This window comes from Prionailurus bengalensis, chromosome B3 (genome assembly GCF_016509475.1).
Source record: "Prionailurus bengalensis isolate Pbe53 chromosome B3, Fcat_Pben_1.1_paternal_pri, whole genome shotgun sequence".
Classification (NCBI taxonomy): Eukaryota; Metazoa; Chordata; class Mammalia; order Carnivora; family Felidae; genus Prionailurus; species Prionailurus bengalensis.
The window spans coordinates 72,575,906-72,593,398 of NC_057355.1; the positions used below are offsets into that span (position 1 = coordinate 72,575,906).

General features: G+C 40.1%; 1 protein-coding gene across 1 annotated transcript in view; it reads right to left on the minus strand.

Moving 5' to 3' along the window:
* The window catches only part of SUPT16H (SPT16 homolog, facilitates chromatin remodeling subunit), a 40,487-nt gene that overhangs the window by 10,351 nt on the left and 12,643 nt on the right, over window positions 1-17,493 (minus strand). Inside the window, exons 2-21 of the mRNA XM_043554298.1 lie at window positions 15,488-15,580; window positions 14,207-14,377; window positions 13,267-13,419; window positions 12,333-12,479; window positions 11,754-11,905; window positions 10,393-10,565; window positions 8,508-8,598; window positions 7,254-7,327; window positions 7,004-7,116; window positions 4,920-4,985; window positions 4,710-4,805; window positions 4,487-4,602; window positions 4,245-4,398; window positions 3,177-3,304; window positions 2,579-2,714; window positions 2,347-2,473; window positions 1,970-2,088; window positions 1,150-1,275; window positions 709-821; window positions 318-393 (exon numbers count right to left, since the gene is read on the minus strand). Coding sequence (XP_043410233.1) covers window positions 318-393; window positions 709-821; window positions 1,150-1,275; window positions 1,970-2,088; window positions 2,347-2,473; window positions 2,579-2,714; window positions 3,177-3,304; window positions 4,245-4,398; window positions 4,487-4,602; window positions 4,710-4,805; window positions 4,920-4,985; window positions 7,004-7,116; window positions 7,254-7,327; window positions 8,508-8,598; window positions 10,393-10,565; window positions 11,754-11,905; window positions 12,333-12,479; window positions 13,267-13,419; window positions 14,207-14,377; window positions 15,488-15,580 — 2,424 coding nt within the window. The remainder of the gene's footprint in view (window positions 1-317; window positions 394-708; window positions 822-1,149; window positions 1,276-1,969; window positions 2,089-2,346; window positions 2,474-2,578; window positions 2,715-3,176; window positions 3,305-4,244; window positions 4,399-4,486; window positions 4,603-4,709; window positions 4,806-4,919; window positions 4,986-7,003; window positions 7,117-7,253; window positions 7,328-8,507; window positions 8,599-10,392; window positions 10,566-11,753; window positions 11,906-12,332; window positions 12,480-13,266; window positions 13,420-14,206; window positions 14,378-15,487; window positions 15,581-17,493) is intronic.

Consider the following 17,493-nt stretch of genomic DNA (forward strand, 5'->3'; position numbering starts at 1 on the left):
ATCACATAAGTCCCCTAAAGCACGAGCATTTTCAAATACTTTCAGGGCCTAAAAATCACTACTGCTTTTCGGGAAGACTAAAAGCAATGCAATGTACTGACAAGTCTCAGTATAAGGATTTGCAAGATCAAAATCTTTCCTCAAGGAGAATAAATTTAAAGAAACTGAAGAAACTATTTAAAAAACTACTTAAAGAATCATTTGTTCAGTAAGTCGTGTCTAAGAAAATCTTCAGAAATAGTAAAGACCTAGTTTTCAAAACACCTACCCTTTCTTTTCTCTAACAATTTTCTTACTAAAAGGGAAGAAATACTCACCCACTCTGTAGCGTTTACAAGCGCACTACTAGTAGGCTGAAGGAGGCAGGTACTCCTGTAAGGAGCTCCATTAAATCTGAAAGAGAGTAAGAGAAAGGCTCACAGGGACTGGGCCCACTCAAGAGAAACGTGCTGCCACAATACACTTCTTGCCTTTCCCCATTCCAAACCCAGCTCCAGCATACTCACTGGAGTCAATTACAGGGGAAGCCTCTCAGTCTGAGCCACTCACCCCAGCCTAAAAATGTTCAAGAGGGAATGGATGTCTCAAAGTTTTTTCAATCAAAGGAAAAAGGACGCGATCTGTGATGTTAAATTATCACAAAGGAAGAATGACCAATTTTCCTAATAGGCAGATGACACTTCAGGTCAAAAAGAAGAGATATGTTACCCCAAGTCCCTAAAAGGCACTTCGAATTCCAGTTCCTCCTTAGTCAGAGCCTCTACTTTCTCAATGAAATTTTTAAACGCTGTTTTCAGTTTATGCCTCATTTCTCGTTCCATCTGTAGAAGGAAAAAAAACTAATTAGCTACAGTTATCACTTCACTCGTACATCCATTCAAAAAGCCTGAAGTACTTTTGTGGTCCTTAATCCTCATTCCTGTGACGCCAGTAAGAAGAGTTTAACCCAGCCCACTACACCATTAACTGCAGAGCTGAGTCTGCAATTCAAGTCTGCCCCATAAGCCACTGCACTATACCATCCCCGCGCATACTTGAGTTGTTCTGCAGAAAGATGTGGGGGTTATTTACAAAATATAACTACTGAACTCAGATCTGAACCACAAGCTACCTGAATACCCTGCAAATAAAATCCTCAATCTCACAGACCTGCTCAGCATAGAGGTCATCTCGGTCGTGCATATGCTGATGTTTCCCCAAGTCCGTGGTGATCTCTCCCACTTCTGTGTAGAATTGCACATCCGTGTGCCGCTTCTTCCCGAACATGATGGCATTCTGGGGGCACGGAGTGGAAAAAACGAGAAAGCAGTCAGAAAACTCAGGCTACACAACAAAGAGGCAAGACCACAACAAAACAACGTGAAGTATAAATAGTATCTATCCTGGAAACCACAGCATCTATGTAAAAATAGTCAAACTGTCCCTGGTGTCGTCATGACATTTGGGAATGTGAGAGTGTACACATTTTTTTAAAGTATTCCTATTTATTAGAATGAACTTGGGAGACTTTGCCGAAAATAAACGGTCTAAAGAAACATTTTTCTACTTCAGAGACAGGAATCTAGAGAAAACCTTAGGTTTTGGTGGTTATTATACAGCACACCAAAGGGACATACATGCTTATTAGCACCTTCTAGATTTTAGACACTGTGGACTTTATAAACATTATCTTATTCAACCCCCTTTACCTGTTGTGATAGGTGATATCATTCATCATTTATTTATTAATTTAAAGTTTATATATTTTAAGAGAGAGTGTGTGTGCGTGCACAACAGGGAGAGGGACAGACAGGGAGAGAGCGCATCCCAAGCAGGCTAACTGTGAGATCATGATCTGATCCGAAATCAAGAGTTGGACGCTTAATCAACTGAGCCACCCAGGTGTCCCTATTCGTCACTATTTTAAAAGAAAAAGAGTAACAGAAAGATCTTGCCCAAGATCTGACAGCTTGTAAATCAAAAAGCGTACCTTGAGGTGAAAGTGCAAGACAATAATCATTTCTCCATCACATGGCTGAAACAAAGCATGCTTGATGTTATTATACAGAATATCCACTTTGTCTCCTCGAACAGATGTGAAACGGAAACCTGGGGGAAAACAAAGGAAGCAGCTAAGCATCAAGCAGCATGAGGTGAGGCCAGAAGACATTGCGTCTTTTCTGGCTGATTGGAACCGAGTCACAAAAAATGCTGCGAACCACACAGAGCTTCTTTCCCTTCCTTGTGCCCGTACAGCTATATATATAGATTCTTTCCAGCAGCTCCCTCACATACGGATTATCCATCTGTCACTCCTACAAATGTGCCCCAGAGACAAAGCCCAGACACACGAGAGATCATTCATACCATTGACGTGGGCCTCCAGGGAACCCTGCATCCTCTTCTGGGCAATGTTTGGGCGAATGTATAGATCTTTCAGTTTGGGATTGCTCCGGTTTAGATTGATCACTAGGGAGTCTTGTTTCACAATGCCCTAAGTAGAACGAGAATTACTGTGAATCCTCATGTAACTGTGTGTCCCCTCCAAACCCACACGTATCCTTTTGCACAATGGTGCTCTGTTGGTGTCCAGGCTCACCTCCTTCTCCTTCTCTTCTGCTTCCCGGGTCTTATAACGCTTCTGTACTTCTTTTATAATTCGGAAAGCATTCTGGAGGTTCAAGGCTGGTACAGTCTGTTCTCCAGGTGCCTTCATATTTGAAGCTCGGTATGTGCTGTGAAAAAGGAGAAGCCAGAACTTACAGAAGTATCTTTATCAGGTCAGGTAACCTGCACTCTTCACTGTATTTTTAACGGACTTAAATGTCTTTCAGAAGATAAAGATACCAGTAAATTGTAAGACAGTGTCTGGAAAGCTGAAAAACATCCCTCTTTCTTCTCTCTTAAATAGAGCATGTTATAAATGGCTAATCCACTGGGTGGGAAATCACACTTATTTTTCAAATCTGGCATAGCCAATTATCCCATTCCACACCATGAAGGAACAGACTCCAATGAGGCACACATTTCCTTATTTATGATTCTACTGCAAAACATGTGTAATCAGTTTAACATATATTCATGAGGATTCTAAACTGGGTTCCATCATCAAAACCGTACAAAGCACAATGAGATGTTCCTGAGAGTACCACTCCAACCAGCAGGGATGGGGGATGGTTGTTTTCCCGGGGACTCACATTTCCTTGACAAAAGTGGCTTCTGGGTTAGGAAAGATGTTGCCCTCATTCCTGCCAAGAGCACTGCCTGGGCAATAGAAGTTGATTCGCAAGTAAGTATAATCTCCTTCCACGGACATGCTTATGTTCTGCTCAAAGAAAAGGAAAGCATTAACAAAATAAGTTTCTTTCCAAAGTAAAGGTTAGTACTTAGAGCATTAAAATTAAGTTAGGAGTTACGAGCTGACTGCTAAACCTAGCCTATAAACCTTCACCTAGGTCTGATTTTTTTTACCTTCACCTAGCTTATTTTATTTTATTTTTTTTTAATTTTTTTTTTCAACATTTTATTTTATTTTTGGGACAGAGAGAGACACAGCATGAACCGGGGAGGGGCAGAGAGAGAGGGAGACACAGAATCGGAAACAGGCTCCAGGCTCCGAGCCATCAGCCCAGAGCCCGACGCGGGGCTCGAACTCACGGACTGCGAGATCGTGACCTGGCTGAAGTCGGACGCTCAACCGACTACGCCACCCAGGCGCCCCTAGCTTATTTTTTTTGTATGACAAGATGTGTGCTTCCAAATGAATCACTGGCTTCTCAGAGTACCCTGAACCACATGTCCAAAAACATGCTAAAAAATGTTTAATGCGGGGGGCGGGGTGGGGGTGCTTGGGTGGCTCAGTCAGTTGAGCGTCCGACTCTTGATTTTGCCTCAGGTCATGATTCCAGGGTGGTGGGATTGAGCCCCAAGTCAGGCTCCACGCTCAGCATGGAGCCTGCTATGGATTCATTCTCTCTCCAACCCTCCCCCAACTCATGCTCTCTCCCTGTAAGAAAAAGTAAAACAAAATAAGGCAAATGCTTAATGCAAATTATATTTCTAGACTAGGAGATCACTGAACATTCTAACCAAGTGCAAAATGGAAAAGAAGGAGAACAACAGCAGGAGACAAGGAGAGGGGGAGTCAGCAAAGTGAGAAGGGTGGAGAATGAGCAGAGGGTAGAAGAATCGGAAAAACAATCTATGGAAAGCACAACTCATAGTTTCAGAACCAGTCTGGATGGATTCTGACTCAATGCTCATACCTTGATTGTGGCAATGTGAAAAGGTGTCGCGATACCGAACACAGGCATTATCACGGTCTCGTACTTCTTGTCGATATAGATCTTCATTTCCCGAATATGTGGTTCCTTAGGCATCAAAGATGGGTTTTTATAGGACACGTTAGATTTGCGAGCTCTGGAGTGGGGATAAAAACATTTTTTGAGGAATTTCTACAAATCAAATACAAACCTAAGACAACCTCGTTGCCCAACACAACTCTTACTTTTGAATCTGTTGCTCTCCTTTCTGTTCAGTCAGTCGCCTCTTTGCTTCCTCATTGAGTTGAGCTGCCAGTTCCTTTTGATGCGCTCTCCGCTTCTCTTCTGCGGTCATCTCGTTCTAGAGGACACACCCAAGTCAGCAGAACTGCCAGTCTTACAGACGTGCCCCAGATGGGAGCCAGAGGACAGAGAGAGAGTCAATGTGGATTAAAACAACAAACTCACTCGTGTTCTTTCAGTAAGCAGTGCTGCCCGAGAACCTCTTCCCAACAGGTCCTCGGCCTCATCTTTCTCCTCCTCCTCCTCCTCTTCATCCTCATTCTATGGGGGAAAAATGAGAATCAGCAATTCCAGTTTTAACCTTTTTAGCCAGTTATTACTTTAGCCTTTTCACGGTACCAAACTTCCTACACCACTTGCTTTTCTTCTTCCTACCTTTAGAAAAATCCCCACATTCTTCACTTTTTTCTTCACGGAAGTGAGGACAGTAGCTGGGCCATCCTGGAATAAAAGGAAGAAGTCAGAGACATTTACAAGAGCATTTAAATAAAGCACTTTCACTTTCTAGCCTCGTATACAGTTGGCCAATGCTTCGAAACTTGTGGATACTAAAATCTCTGACAGCGCATACAGATTTTATCCTCCCAACCTCAAAGGAACTATAATTTAGGAGGCAACACTGGGATAATGATTACGAATACAGGCTTGATGTGAAACCTCCCTCAATCACTCTCTTGTTTTGTTTTGTTTTTTTTTAATGTTTATTTTCTTCTTCCTTTTTTTTTATGTTCAATATATGAAGTTTATTGTCAAATTGGTTTCCATTCAACATCCAGTGCTCATCCCAAAAGGTACCCTCCTCAATACCCATCACCCACCCTCCCCTCCCTCCCATCCCCCATCAACCCTCAGTTTGTTCTCAGTTTTTAAGAGTCTCTTATGCTTTGGCTCTCTCCCACTCTGACCTTTTTTTTTTTTTTCCTTCCCTTTTTTTAAAAAAAAGTTTTATTTGAGAAAGACAGTGCAAGCGCACCCGAGTAGGGAAAGGCAGAGAGAAAGGGGGAGAGAGAATCCCAAGCAGACTCCGTACTGTCAGTGCAGAGCCCGACATGGGGCTTGATCCCACAAACTGGGAGATCATGACTTGAGCCGAAATAAGAGATGCTCACTGAGCCACCCAGGCGCCCTTTGCCTCAATCACTTTCTAGTGGTGATATGTGGCAACTTCTACTTCTGTGCCCCAGTTTATCTGAGGATAAAGTATCTACGTCACAGGGTATCATAATTCAGTGAATTAATGCATAAAAGTGCTAACATAATAAGAACTCAGAAGTATTTGCTATTATGAACATTAAGGATCAATTCTGCTAAGTGAAAAAAAGAATTATAAAAGACCACAACTGCCCAAAACCAGTGGTTTAGTTGTTGACTAGGTTTGGGGAGCTTGGGGGGAAAATGAGGAGTGACCGCTAGGGTACACGGTTTCTTTCTGAGGTGATAAAAATGTTCTAAAATTAGACTGTGGTGCTGATTGCTGAGAATATACTAAAAATCACTAAATTAAACACTTTCAGCAGGTGAACTGCATGGTATGTAAACTGTAACTCAATAAAGCTGTTAAAAAAATTTAAAAAAAGAATCAATTCCCAATATTATCATTATCCAGGTTCAAGTCACAAGTTGAACTGTGTGGTTTAAATTATTCTCTGTATTTGTGGGGCACCTGGGTGGCTCAGTCGGTTAAGCGTCCGACTTCGGCTCAGGTCATGATCTCACAGTTTGTGGGTTTGAGCCCCACGTCAGGCTCTCTGCTGACAGCTCGGAGCCTGGAGCCTGCTTCTGATTCTGTGTCTCCCTCTCTCTCTGCCCCTCCCCTGCTCACACTCTGTCTCTCAAAAGTAAATAAATGTAAAAAACAACAACAACAAAAAAGGAGGGTGCCTGGGTGGCTCGGTCGATTAAGTGTCTGACTTTGGGCTCAGGTCATGATCTTGCAGTCTATGAGTTTGTGCCCTGCGTCAGGCTCTGTGCTGACAGCTCAGAGCCTGGAGCCTGCTTTGCATTCTGTGTCTTCCTCTCTCTCTGCCCCTCCCCCACTCATGCTCTGTCTCTGTCAAAAATAAACATTAAAAAAATTTTTTAATAAATTATTCTCTGTATTTGGATGACAATCTCTATTCCTAGCTGTATTGGGTCACTGTCACATGGACCTCTCCCTTCAGCTAGCATTTAACACTTAAAATAAAAAAAAAAGTTTGAGAGAGCACACAGCCAAGCATGTGGGGGAGGGGCAGAGACAGAGACAACCCCAAGCAGACTCTGTGCTATCAGCACAGAGACCACTGAGGGGCACAATCCCACAAACTGTGAGATCAGGACCTGAGCCGAAATCAAGCATCGGACGCATAACTGACCCAGGTGCCCCTAACAAACACCTTTAAGAAAAAAACTCCAAAGAATATAAAATGTATTTTCAATATTAGTTCATGAACAATCAAAGGTCAAAGAAGAATACACACCTCATCCACAAGCACTGTGTCACCAATGAACAGAGCATAGGTTTTCTCTTCTGGTTTCTTCCCTTCCTTGTTAGTAAGGTCTGAGAATCCCAAATTGATGCTGAAAACCATCCCTAAAACAGCAAACAGGAATCAGTCTATAACCGTGAGAGAATGGAGAAGTGTAGATTTTACACAGAAAATGGGGACGATGAAGCTAAAGGAAATTATTCAAAAAAGTATTTTCCTACTGCACACCTGTAAAACTCACCTTTCTTTAGTTTGTACTGATTTTTACTATTAATTACTAAAGAGCCTTCACGGAATTCAATTCCCATTCCAAACCTAAAAAGGAAATGAAGAGAAATTTCAGCAATAGGCTAAAAGATCTCTAACATGGGTCAAGTACAATATATTCTATTTCAATTTTCAGGATAAGGCAGATAAGTATGTTGAGTGATTGGCCCTGCTGATCAGTCAGTTAAGGAAGAGGATTCGAGGACAGTCTTTGGGCTAATAATATGTTGAAACAGATTTCCTAATTAAGTACCTCGTGTAACATTTATTATATCAAGCCTTTTTTATTTTAGCTTATACACCATATTTAAATTTCAATATTCTACCAGTTTTCCTATAAACAACTTAGTAGACTGTTAAGGGGAATATTACCAAGACCATAGTAAGTGTTAAGATTAAGCACAGCAATTAATAAAAATTAAAAACTTTTTTTTATATTTAGGAGTTAGAAAGCGAGCACAAGTGGAGGGGCAAAGAGGGGGGAGGGTGGGACAAAGAGAAAGAGGGAGAAGAGAATCTTAAAACATGGTTCTACACTCAGCACAGAGCCAGATGTGGAACTTGATCCCACGACCCTGGGATCACGACCTGAGCCGAAATCGAGAATCGGCTTGACTAAGCCACTCAGGTGCCCCAAGCAAGGTGATTTTTTGTGGACTGTTGGTAACTAGGATTAAGTCACCTGGGCCAAGACTTGGTACAGGCCAATGTATTTCCTCTTGTCCATCAGAAAATTCCAGAAAGAAACTATATATCCCAGACTAGTTTCCATCTAAGGAAACTGCCCAGAGCCTTTGTCTTCCAAAATGTCTTTGGTTCTATAAGATGTTGAGTATTTCTAGGTGGTGAATGGTCAAATACATTGGAGAAATAATGGATTAAATAAAAATTGAAAAAAAAAAATTGTAGGATATCTCAAGAGTATTTCATTTGCAAATGTGAGCTGAAGTGTTCTAAAAGAGGACATACAGTAAGTAACGACTCCTAACACTAGTAATTTAAGCCTAGAAGGTCTATTGGCATCTACTACATTGGTCTGCAAAAATCTCCACCTCTTCCCAGGAAGTAGAAATGAAATCTTTCCCACATTCTCTGATAACACTATGTGTTTGGACCGTAAGTTTAAGAGTCCATAAATGCTGGGTGAATTGATCTAAGAATATTTTGCCTGACCACGGCCAGTCATGAAAACTATCTCAGAGTGACAATGAACTTCATCACATCTCACCCTAGATTTTTGGTAATTTTGTTCAGCAACTCTGGCTTCTGCTTTTTAACCACATCCATGACAGCATTATACACGTCACATATCTTCACACCTAATGACAAGACAGAAAGGAAACATTATAGTATCTTTTAGGTGGAGAAAAACCCCAAAACACAAAAATGACCACAAGTTAAAAAAAATTTTTTCTTTAATGTCTTTATCTTGGAGAGAGAGAGAGAGAGAGAGAGGGAGAGAGAGAGAGAGAAAGAGAGTGCACAAGAGCAAGCAGGGGAGGGGCAGTGAGAGAGGGAGACACGGAATCCGAAGCAGACTCCAGGCTCTGAGCTGTCAGCACAGAGCCCGACGCAGGGCTTGAACTCACAAACTGTGAGATCGTGACCCAAGCCAAGGTCAGACGCTTAACCCACTGAGTCACCCAGGCGCCCCTACGACCACTACGTTTCCATCAACATTTTTTTCACCTATTAAGTTCCCTAAAGCAGAGTTTCTCAAAGTGTGAACTAAGAAATGAAGCTGCAGGAGTGGTAGGGCTTAGAATTCTGCATTTTTAAATAAACAACTCACCTAGTCACTCTTAGTTACACTGTTTGAGAATCAATGATGCAGGAGGACTATGGGATGCCAGGTCTCAGTGAAGTAATTTGAGTTGATAAATGGCGTAATAATTCAAGTTATCATACATTTTGAAAAACAGGACTACTGAATGGGTGAATTACTATTACAAAGACTCTGGCCTTGAGGGAGACAAACCATAAGAGACTCTTAAATACGGAGAATAAACTGAGGTTTGCTGGAGGAGAGCTGGGTGGGGAATGGGCTAAACAGGCATTAAGGAGGGCACCTGTTGGGATGAGCACTGGGTGTTACACGTAAGTGATAAATCTCTAAATTCTATTCCTGAAATTGTTATTACGCTGTACGTTAACTTGAATTTAAATTAAAAAAATAAACTTTTTAAAAATTAAAAAAAAAAGGGGCACCTGGGTGGCTGAGTTGATTAAATGTCTGACTGCAGCTCACGTCATGATCTCATGGTTTGTGAGTTCAAGCCCCAAGTCAGGCTCTGTGCTGACAGCTCAGAGCCTGGAGCCTGCTTCTGATTCTGTGTTTCCATCTCTCTCTGCCCCTCCCCGACCCACATTCTGTGTCTCTCTCAAAAATAAACATTAAAAAAATTTTTTGAAAAAAAAAATTAAAAAAAAGGAGGACTCTGGCCTTAATGTTTCATGATCTATAGTATGAACACAGTCTTCAAGCCAGAAGAGTCTAGATATGGTGGACTCAAAGGGGTCCTTATCCTCATCAAACTACCTGGGACTATTACTTCCAATAGGATTTCTCAAGATCGACTTGAGGTAACACGGAGGAACTGTATCTAGAAGCTATGGGCACATGGGTGGGCTTATAGAGTAGAAAACTTGAAGTCCCATTTCGCCAACTACGAGTGTAGAGTCTCAAGACAAAAGAGGTGTGGTGTCAAGCACTTCATTTCCTTCCGAGGTATGCAATTGCTTGCTTAGCAGAGTTGCTATTAGTTTTGCCCTTAGACTAAGATTCCTTGTATCCATTCAATGTAGAATTAACAATACACATTCTGTTGCTAGAGATACTAGTTCTCAGAACCAAAGAAAAGTAACAAGGCCAGATATTTTATGAAGATTTGGATGCAGAGGCCTAACTGGCCACAGAAGTTTTCTGCAAACACCAATGTAAAACCACAACAACCACTCATGCTAAAAGACTGAAGAGTGAAATGCTAGGGTGATTCAAAGCTAGTAAAATCGAATTCTATTTTTAGTATAAACGCCTCAGGGATATACATGCACATAAACACCAGAGACACTTTAGTTTACTTCATTTCCGAATCTTTTCTAGGGCACCTCACCATGTCTTAATTCCTTTAGCAGTTCCTCTTGAAGCTGGAGCAAAAAGTTGTAATTTTCTTGAACTTCCTGAGAAGGGTCAACCATCAAAGTGCGAACAAGGTTGGAGCAGTAAGATTTGAAGCGAATACCCATGGCACAAGTGATGGCCCCAAAATGCATGTGATTCTTGTCACTAGAGACCAAAAGAAGAAAGCATTTCATTATGCAAACTAGCAAAGTCCTTAGTAGCACTGGCATAAAACATCTATAATCACCTTTCCCTGTTATATCCCATAGCTGAAGAAGGACCTACACTCTTTTTAAAAAACAGATTAGCTTATAAAGAGGTAAAATTACTGACTGAAGCTCAAAGGATAAAAATTCAGTGAGAAGCTTACTTGTGGTTTCCTAAATAGACAAAAAAATATACCAAATTCTATTCATTATAGTTTTAAAGCTCAAGGGTAAGCCATCACTCTTCCACCAGCCACTATGAACTGTACTATGCATTATGAATTAGTTCCTTCAGCCTGACCAGGAAAAACAGCATTCTTCATATTTTTAAAAATTACAGGCACCTGGGTGGCTCAGCTGGATCAGGGCCGACTTTGGCTCAGGTCATGATCTCATAGTTTATAGAATCGAGCCTCGCGCTGAGCTCTGTGCTGACAGCTAAGAGCCTGGAGCCTGCTTGGGATTCTCTGACTCTGTCTCTCTCTCTCTGACCCTTCCCTGCTCTCACACATGCATGTGCTCGCTCGCTCTCTCATAACTAACTAACTAACTAACTAACACGTTTTCCTTTCATTCAAAGAAAAAACTCAGAAGGGGAATTACATTATGGGATATCTCATAATACCTTAATGGTTTTTCTCAACATGTTTTACATTTTTCTTGATATTTAAAACAAATTTTTTAAACATTTATTTATTTTTGAAAGAGCATGAATGGGGGTGGGGGAGCAGAGTGAGAGGGAGATACAGAATCTGAAGCAGGCTCCAGGCTCTGAGCTGTCAGGACGGAGCCCAACGTGGGGCTTGAACACATGAACTGTGAGCTCATGACCTGAGCTGAAGTCGGACGCTTAACTGACTGAGCCACCCAGGTGGCCCTCTTGGTATTTTTAATCATCTGGAAAAGCAAAATGAAATAAATGCTCAAGTAAAAGGGAGTACCAACGTGAAATAAGATAAAAATATGCAGGGGTGCCTGGCTGGCTCAGTTGGTGGAGTGTCTGAGTCTTGATCTCTCAGCTGTGAGTTTGAGCTCCACGTAGGGTATAGAGACTAAACTTTTCTGAATTCCAAAATGAGTCCAAGAAAAAAAACAGGCCGAAAGCTGAAATGCTCTGATTGTTATAATCTGAAGTTCTCATACTTACCTCACCACACTGAACTTGAGATTATAGTTGCCACCACTCTGAATGATAGGAGGGTAACACATCTCCACAGTAGAAGGGTCTGCCCCAGCAAGGTATTTTTTCTCTTCAATGGCCTTTTCCACAGACTCAGCCAGTTTGCTGTGTCGAACTTTCTGTAAGCATAAAGAAATAAAATAGTTAACAATATTCACCAGAGGGTGACAAAGAGTCTAAAAGTGTTGAATTTTTGGACATTATTTGAGGACAACACATATCCTGACATCACTGAGGATGTTATATAAGCCTTATGAAATGGCTTATGTGTCAGGTAATATACTGGTATACCTGCAAAGCAGATTTTGAGAATATTGTGAAATTCACAGCTATGCAAGGAATTCTCAAGTAAAATACTGGGTAACATCAGGAAACTAGCACAGGTTTATAGTTATTTTGAAAGAGAACTGGCAAAATTACACACCAGCAACTTCTGTATCAAAGGCCTAATTGCAAAGGAAGCCAAACATGCAGCAAAAAACACTGCACGGTAGGGACTTACTTCTGCTTCATTAAAATAGTACAGACTTTCCCCTCTCCATTTACCTCATCTGCATCAACTATTTCCATGACTCTTTCTTTGAAGAATTTGTTGAAGACCTCAGAGGTGATGCTAGCTGCTTTCTTCATTAGGTTGAGCTCCCCATCCTCCTTTACAGCAATGGTATAAGCCACAACCGCACTGATATCTATCTGCAGTCAAAGTGATAAGAATTTCTAACAGGTAAATACAGAACTGCTAAATAAATGCATCTCTCCCAATGTATCATCAGTGAAGTTACTTGGTTATTTAGCACACCATTCATCAGTAGTTTACGGAATATAAAAATACTCTTTTCTTGGATTGAATAAACATTTAAAATAGCTCATTACCAGGTCACTGTGTGTATTCTAAAAGACATTGAACTAATACACCATTTAAATGTAAATGTAAATGCTCTTCTCTAGAGGATCTTATAAAGGCAGAAGAGGAAGACAGGCAGGAGAGCAGGGAGGGGAAAAAAATGTATTTTTTCTGGATAAGAGAGTTTTCTGGGGGCACCTGGGTGGCTCAGTCAGTTAAGAGTCTGACTCTTGATTGCGGCTCAGGTCATGATCTTGTGGTTTGTGAGTTTAAGCCCTGCATGAGGCTCTGTAAGGAAAGTGAGGAGCCTGCTTGGGATTCTCTCCCCCTCTCCCCTGCTTGTGCCTCAATGCTCTCCCAAAATAAATATTTAACAAAAAAAAAAAAAAAAAAAGAGAGAGAGAGAGAGAGAGAGGTTTCTGTTTCCCCCTGCAAGAGCTAAACTATCTTCCAAATGGGCCATTCCTGACTGGAAAGTCAAAATGGCTTACTGCTCAGCCAAACAGAATAGAAAATGGAAATCTGAAGGAATATATACTTTTCCCAAAACATATTCTTTGCACTATCTGTTATGGAAAGCTGTCACACTTCTATCTTCGCAACTCCTGATCTGCATGTTTCTGGGAGTGTTCTCACTTTGTCAAAGCCCTCTTTGTTGAGGCAGTCGTTCCAGTTCTTCATGAACTCTCCAGGGAACTTGTCTTTGCTGAACACTCCAATCTTCTTGCCGTTCTTGCTTTCTTTAATGGCTTCAATCATTTTGTCAAAGCTGCTCTTATTGCTTTCATTCTATCAGTGCCACAAAGAAAAGACTCTTGTTAATTAGTTTTAGAATTAGACATCTATGTTCTACTAGTAACAGGCACAGACAAATATTTGGAACCATAGAAAGAATAAATTTTCTCCCCATGCCTCACCTACTTACTCCCTTATGGCAGAATGTGACACTCTAAAAATTAACACAAAATTTCTTTGGATATTTTTACAAACTAAAGTGCCACATGAGTTGACAAGACTGTTCTTTTTCTTCAGGAACAGCTAAAACACTCATGCACATAGGGGAACAACATTCTGAGAAAAAGTGTCAGGTGGAAAGTACGACAAAAAAGACCACATATGATAAACACTGAGTATGAGGTATATCTGTTTTCTTAAGGATGTTTAAAATTATTTTTGTTCTAGGGGCGCCCAGCTGGGAGAGCCTGCAACTCTTGATCTCAGGCTTGTGAGCTCCAGCCCCATGTTAGGAGAGGACTTAAAACAAAAAACCCCCAGTTATTTATGCCAATTGAAGTACTAAGATGAAAACAAACAAGTTGACATTACCCTTGAGAATGGACAGATAAAGTCCATGTTTGACAGAATCTCACAGCCTGTGTGTTTTGCTATAGAACCGACAGGGTTACTGAACTTTTTTCTTCCTAACAAACACAACGAAGATGCGCTAAAACTTTGTAATTACAATGTTAGCCAGCAAAAATCTTCTCCTGTATATTTTTAAACTCCTAGAGGGATTTCCATTTATTACTTTTAAACATTCTTTCACATTTATGACACATTCTTTACTAGTTCTGACCTTTTCCCGTATCAGCAGTGTGATGGCAGGGGCTCCATTTGCATTCTCATTGCCCTTAGTGTTAGCAATCTGTTTTAAAAACTCCACTTTCTTCTTGCTGGCCATAAAGATAATTTTGTCATCACAGAAGACCATGATAGTATCAGTCAGTTCATAACCAAAGAGCCACGTCTATAGGAAAAGACAAAAGTAACAACAGTATTTACAAATTAAAAAAAATTAATGTACTTACTCAGAAATATTTATAAAATAAGGTATCTGGAATTAACTTCAAAATAAGCTAGATGTGGATACAAATGAAATGAAACTGGCCAAGAGCTTACAATTTATTGGATAATGGGTACATATTGGATAATGGGTACATTAGAGTGTCACATTATTATTTATCTACTGTGATGTTTGAAATATTCTATAATAAAGACCACCAAATCATACGGATAATTTGTGTTTCTATGAACTATACGGTTATTTAGTAGAACAGAAACACATAAAACAAGGGACAAAGTAGCACATCAGGGAAATGCACATTCTACCTCCCCCAAAGACTGCTAGCTGCCTACCAATTATTCATTTCTTCCCTCTCAGAAAGACTTGGGATTGTTAGCTGGGCACACTCAGCATGAAGACTACTTCCTATCCTTTCTTGCAGCTTATGGCCATTAAATTCTGGCCAATAAGTTATAAATAGAAGTATTCTGTGGGACTTCAAGTATCTTCATAAAGGGAAAGAGGTCTTCATTTTCTTCCCTTTCTCCATTCTTTCTACTTGGAATGCAGATGTAATGGCTGGAGCTCTAGCAATTTTTGCACCATGAGCCCAAGGGCTGGCCTCTACGTATGGCAGAAGACAGACCAGAAAAACCCTGTGTCCCTGAAGACTAACTAAAAGAGAAAAAACCATTCTACTTAATCCACTGTTAGATTTTATTGTTATATATGATTAAATCTATCCCAATTTATATACTTCTTTTTTGGGGCTGTCCACCAAACCTTTTTTTATGTCTCTTTAGTTGAAGTATGGTTGTTTCTTTCTTTTTTTTTAAATAAGGATGTGTTTATGTTTTAAAATTTTTTCTTTCTTGTATTGTGTGTGTGTGGGGGGGGGTCCACTGAGTTTTTAATGATGATGGAAATATTCTCTACCAGCTCCAATATGGTACTCAGTACTTGAGACTTGGGACTGAAGAATTTAATTTTTAATGTGGCTAGTGAATACCACACTGAACAGTGCAATCGATGATTCGAGGATTCTCAGGCCTTAAACTGCCATAAACCTCTCACCTGTAAGGCAGTTGATTTGGCATAAACAATTTCTTCATCAACACCCACTGATACAACAATGGCATCAACGTTGGCATATTCATCTTCTCCTTTCTGAAAAGTAAAGAGTAGGTAATTTGGTCATCTTTTTATCCTAGTAAAACTGGAATACAAAGTTCAGTATTTACTCAGGGTATAGAATTTTTTCCTAATAGTAATGCCAAGTTTGCTTGGCAGCCTCACAGTCATTACTCTCTTTGTTAAATAGCTTTATTGAGAGAGAACTTACATACAATTCAATGGCTTTTAGTGTGTTCAGAGTTCTGCAACCATCACAATCTAGCTTTAGAACATTTTCCTCTTTCCCAAAAGATGGCCTACATCACCACCTAGGTCTAGGCAACTGTTAACCTAACTGGTCTGTACGGATTTGTCTATTCTGGACATTTCATATAAATGGAATAACATATGTGGCCTCTGCATCTGGCTTCTCTCACTTAACATGCTTTCAAGGTTCACCTATGTTGTAGCATGTGTCAGTACTTTGTCCTTTCTGTGACTAACAACCCACTGTATGGATCTACTACTGTATCTATTCATCAACTGCTGGACATCTGGGTTATTGCCATATTTTGGCTATTGTGAATAATGGTGCTATGAAGATTCATGTCAGTTTTTGTGTGGACATACTTCTCTTGAGTACATACCTAGGTGAAGAATTACTAGGTCATATATATGGTAACTCTGTGTTTAACTTTTTGAGGAGCCAGACTGTTTTCCAGAGTGACCGCACCATTTCATATTCTCAAACAGCAACTTATCAGGATGCCAAATTCTCCATACCTTGACTAACACATATTGATTGGCTTTTTTTTATTAGAGCCATTGTCCACTGCATGTGAAGTAGTATCTCACTGTAGTTTTGATCTGCATTTCTCTGACAGCTAATGGTGCTGAGCACCTTTTCATGTGATTATGGACCATTTGTCTACCTTCTTTGGAGAAGCACCTATTCACATCCTTTGCCCATTGTGTAACTGAATTACTGTTTTATTATTCAGTTATAAGAGCTCCTTTTATATTCCAGATATGTCTCTTATCAGATATGACTTACAAATTTTCTCCATTCAGTGGCTTCTTTTCACTTTCCTAATGATGTTGTCCTTTCACACATGATAGTTTTTAATTCTGAAGGAGTCCAAATTATTTTCTTGTGCTTTTGAGGTCATATCTAAGAAGGCTTTGTCTAATCCAAGGACATAAAAGATTTACCTGTATTTCTTTAGCAGTTTTATAGTTTTAGCTCTGATATTTAGATCTAGGATTCATTTTGAGTTAATTTTTGTGTATGGTGTGGGGAAGAGGCCTAACTTCATTTTTTTGCATATGGTTACCTCATTGTTGAAAAGACTATTCTTTCCCCCACTGAACTGTCCCAGTCAAAAAATCAAATTATGTATTAGAAAAAAAATCAAATGACACAAATGTGAGGGTTTATTTTTGGATTCTCAATTCTATTCCATTATCTAAGTATCCATCCTTGTACCAATATCATGTCGTTTTGATTACTCCAGCTTTATCTTAAGTTTTGAAATTGAGAAGTGTGAGTCCTGCAAACACTCCATCAGCTACTCTTCAATGGTTCCGTGAGACCAAAAGACTGGAAATTGTGGGCTAGAAGGTCAAATCTCTAACTTCCCCTATAAAGTCAAGAAAAACATCCACATCAGACTCTTCCACACAACAAAGCTTCTGGTTGCCAGTAAGAATCCAAATATAGTACAACAATTAAGGGTTCTGTTGAATTTCTCTACCACAAAAAAATACATAACCCAAAGAAATTACCACATAGAAACTGTATGCATTCCCCCACTGATTTTCAGGAAGAAAATGTTTTCCTTCAGGTTGGGAAGGTTTATCATTAGTTCTCACTGATAAAGCAAAAGCAATGGTAGTTAAAACAGCTAGTGCCTTCAGGTCCCTGGGTGACTCAGTCAGTTAAGTGTCTGACTTTGGCTCAGATCATG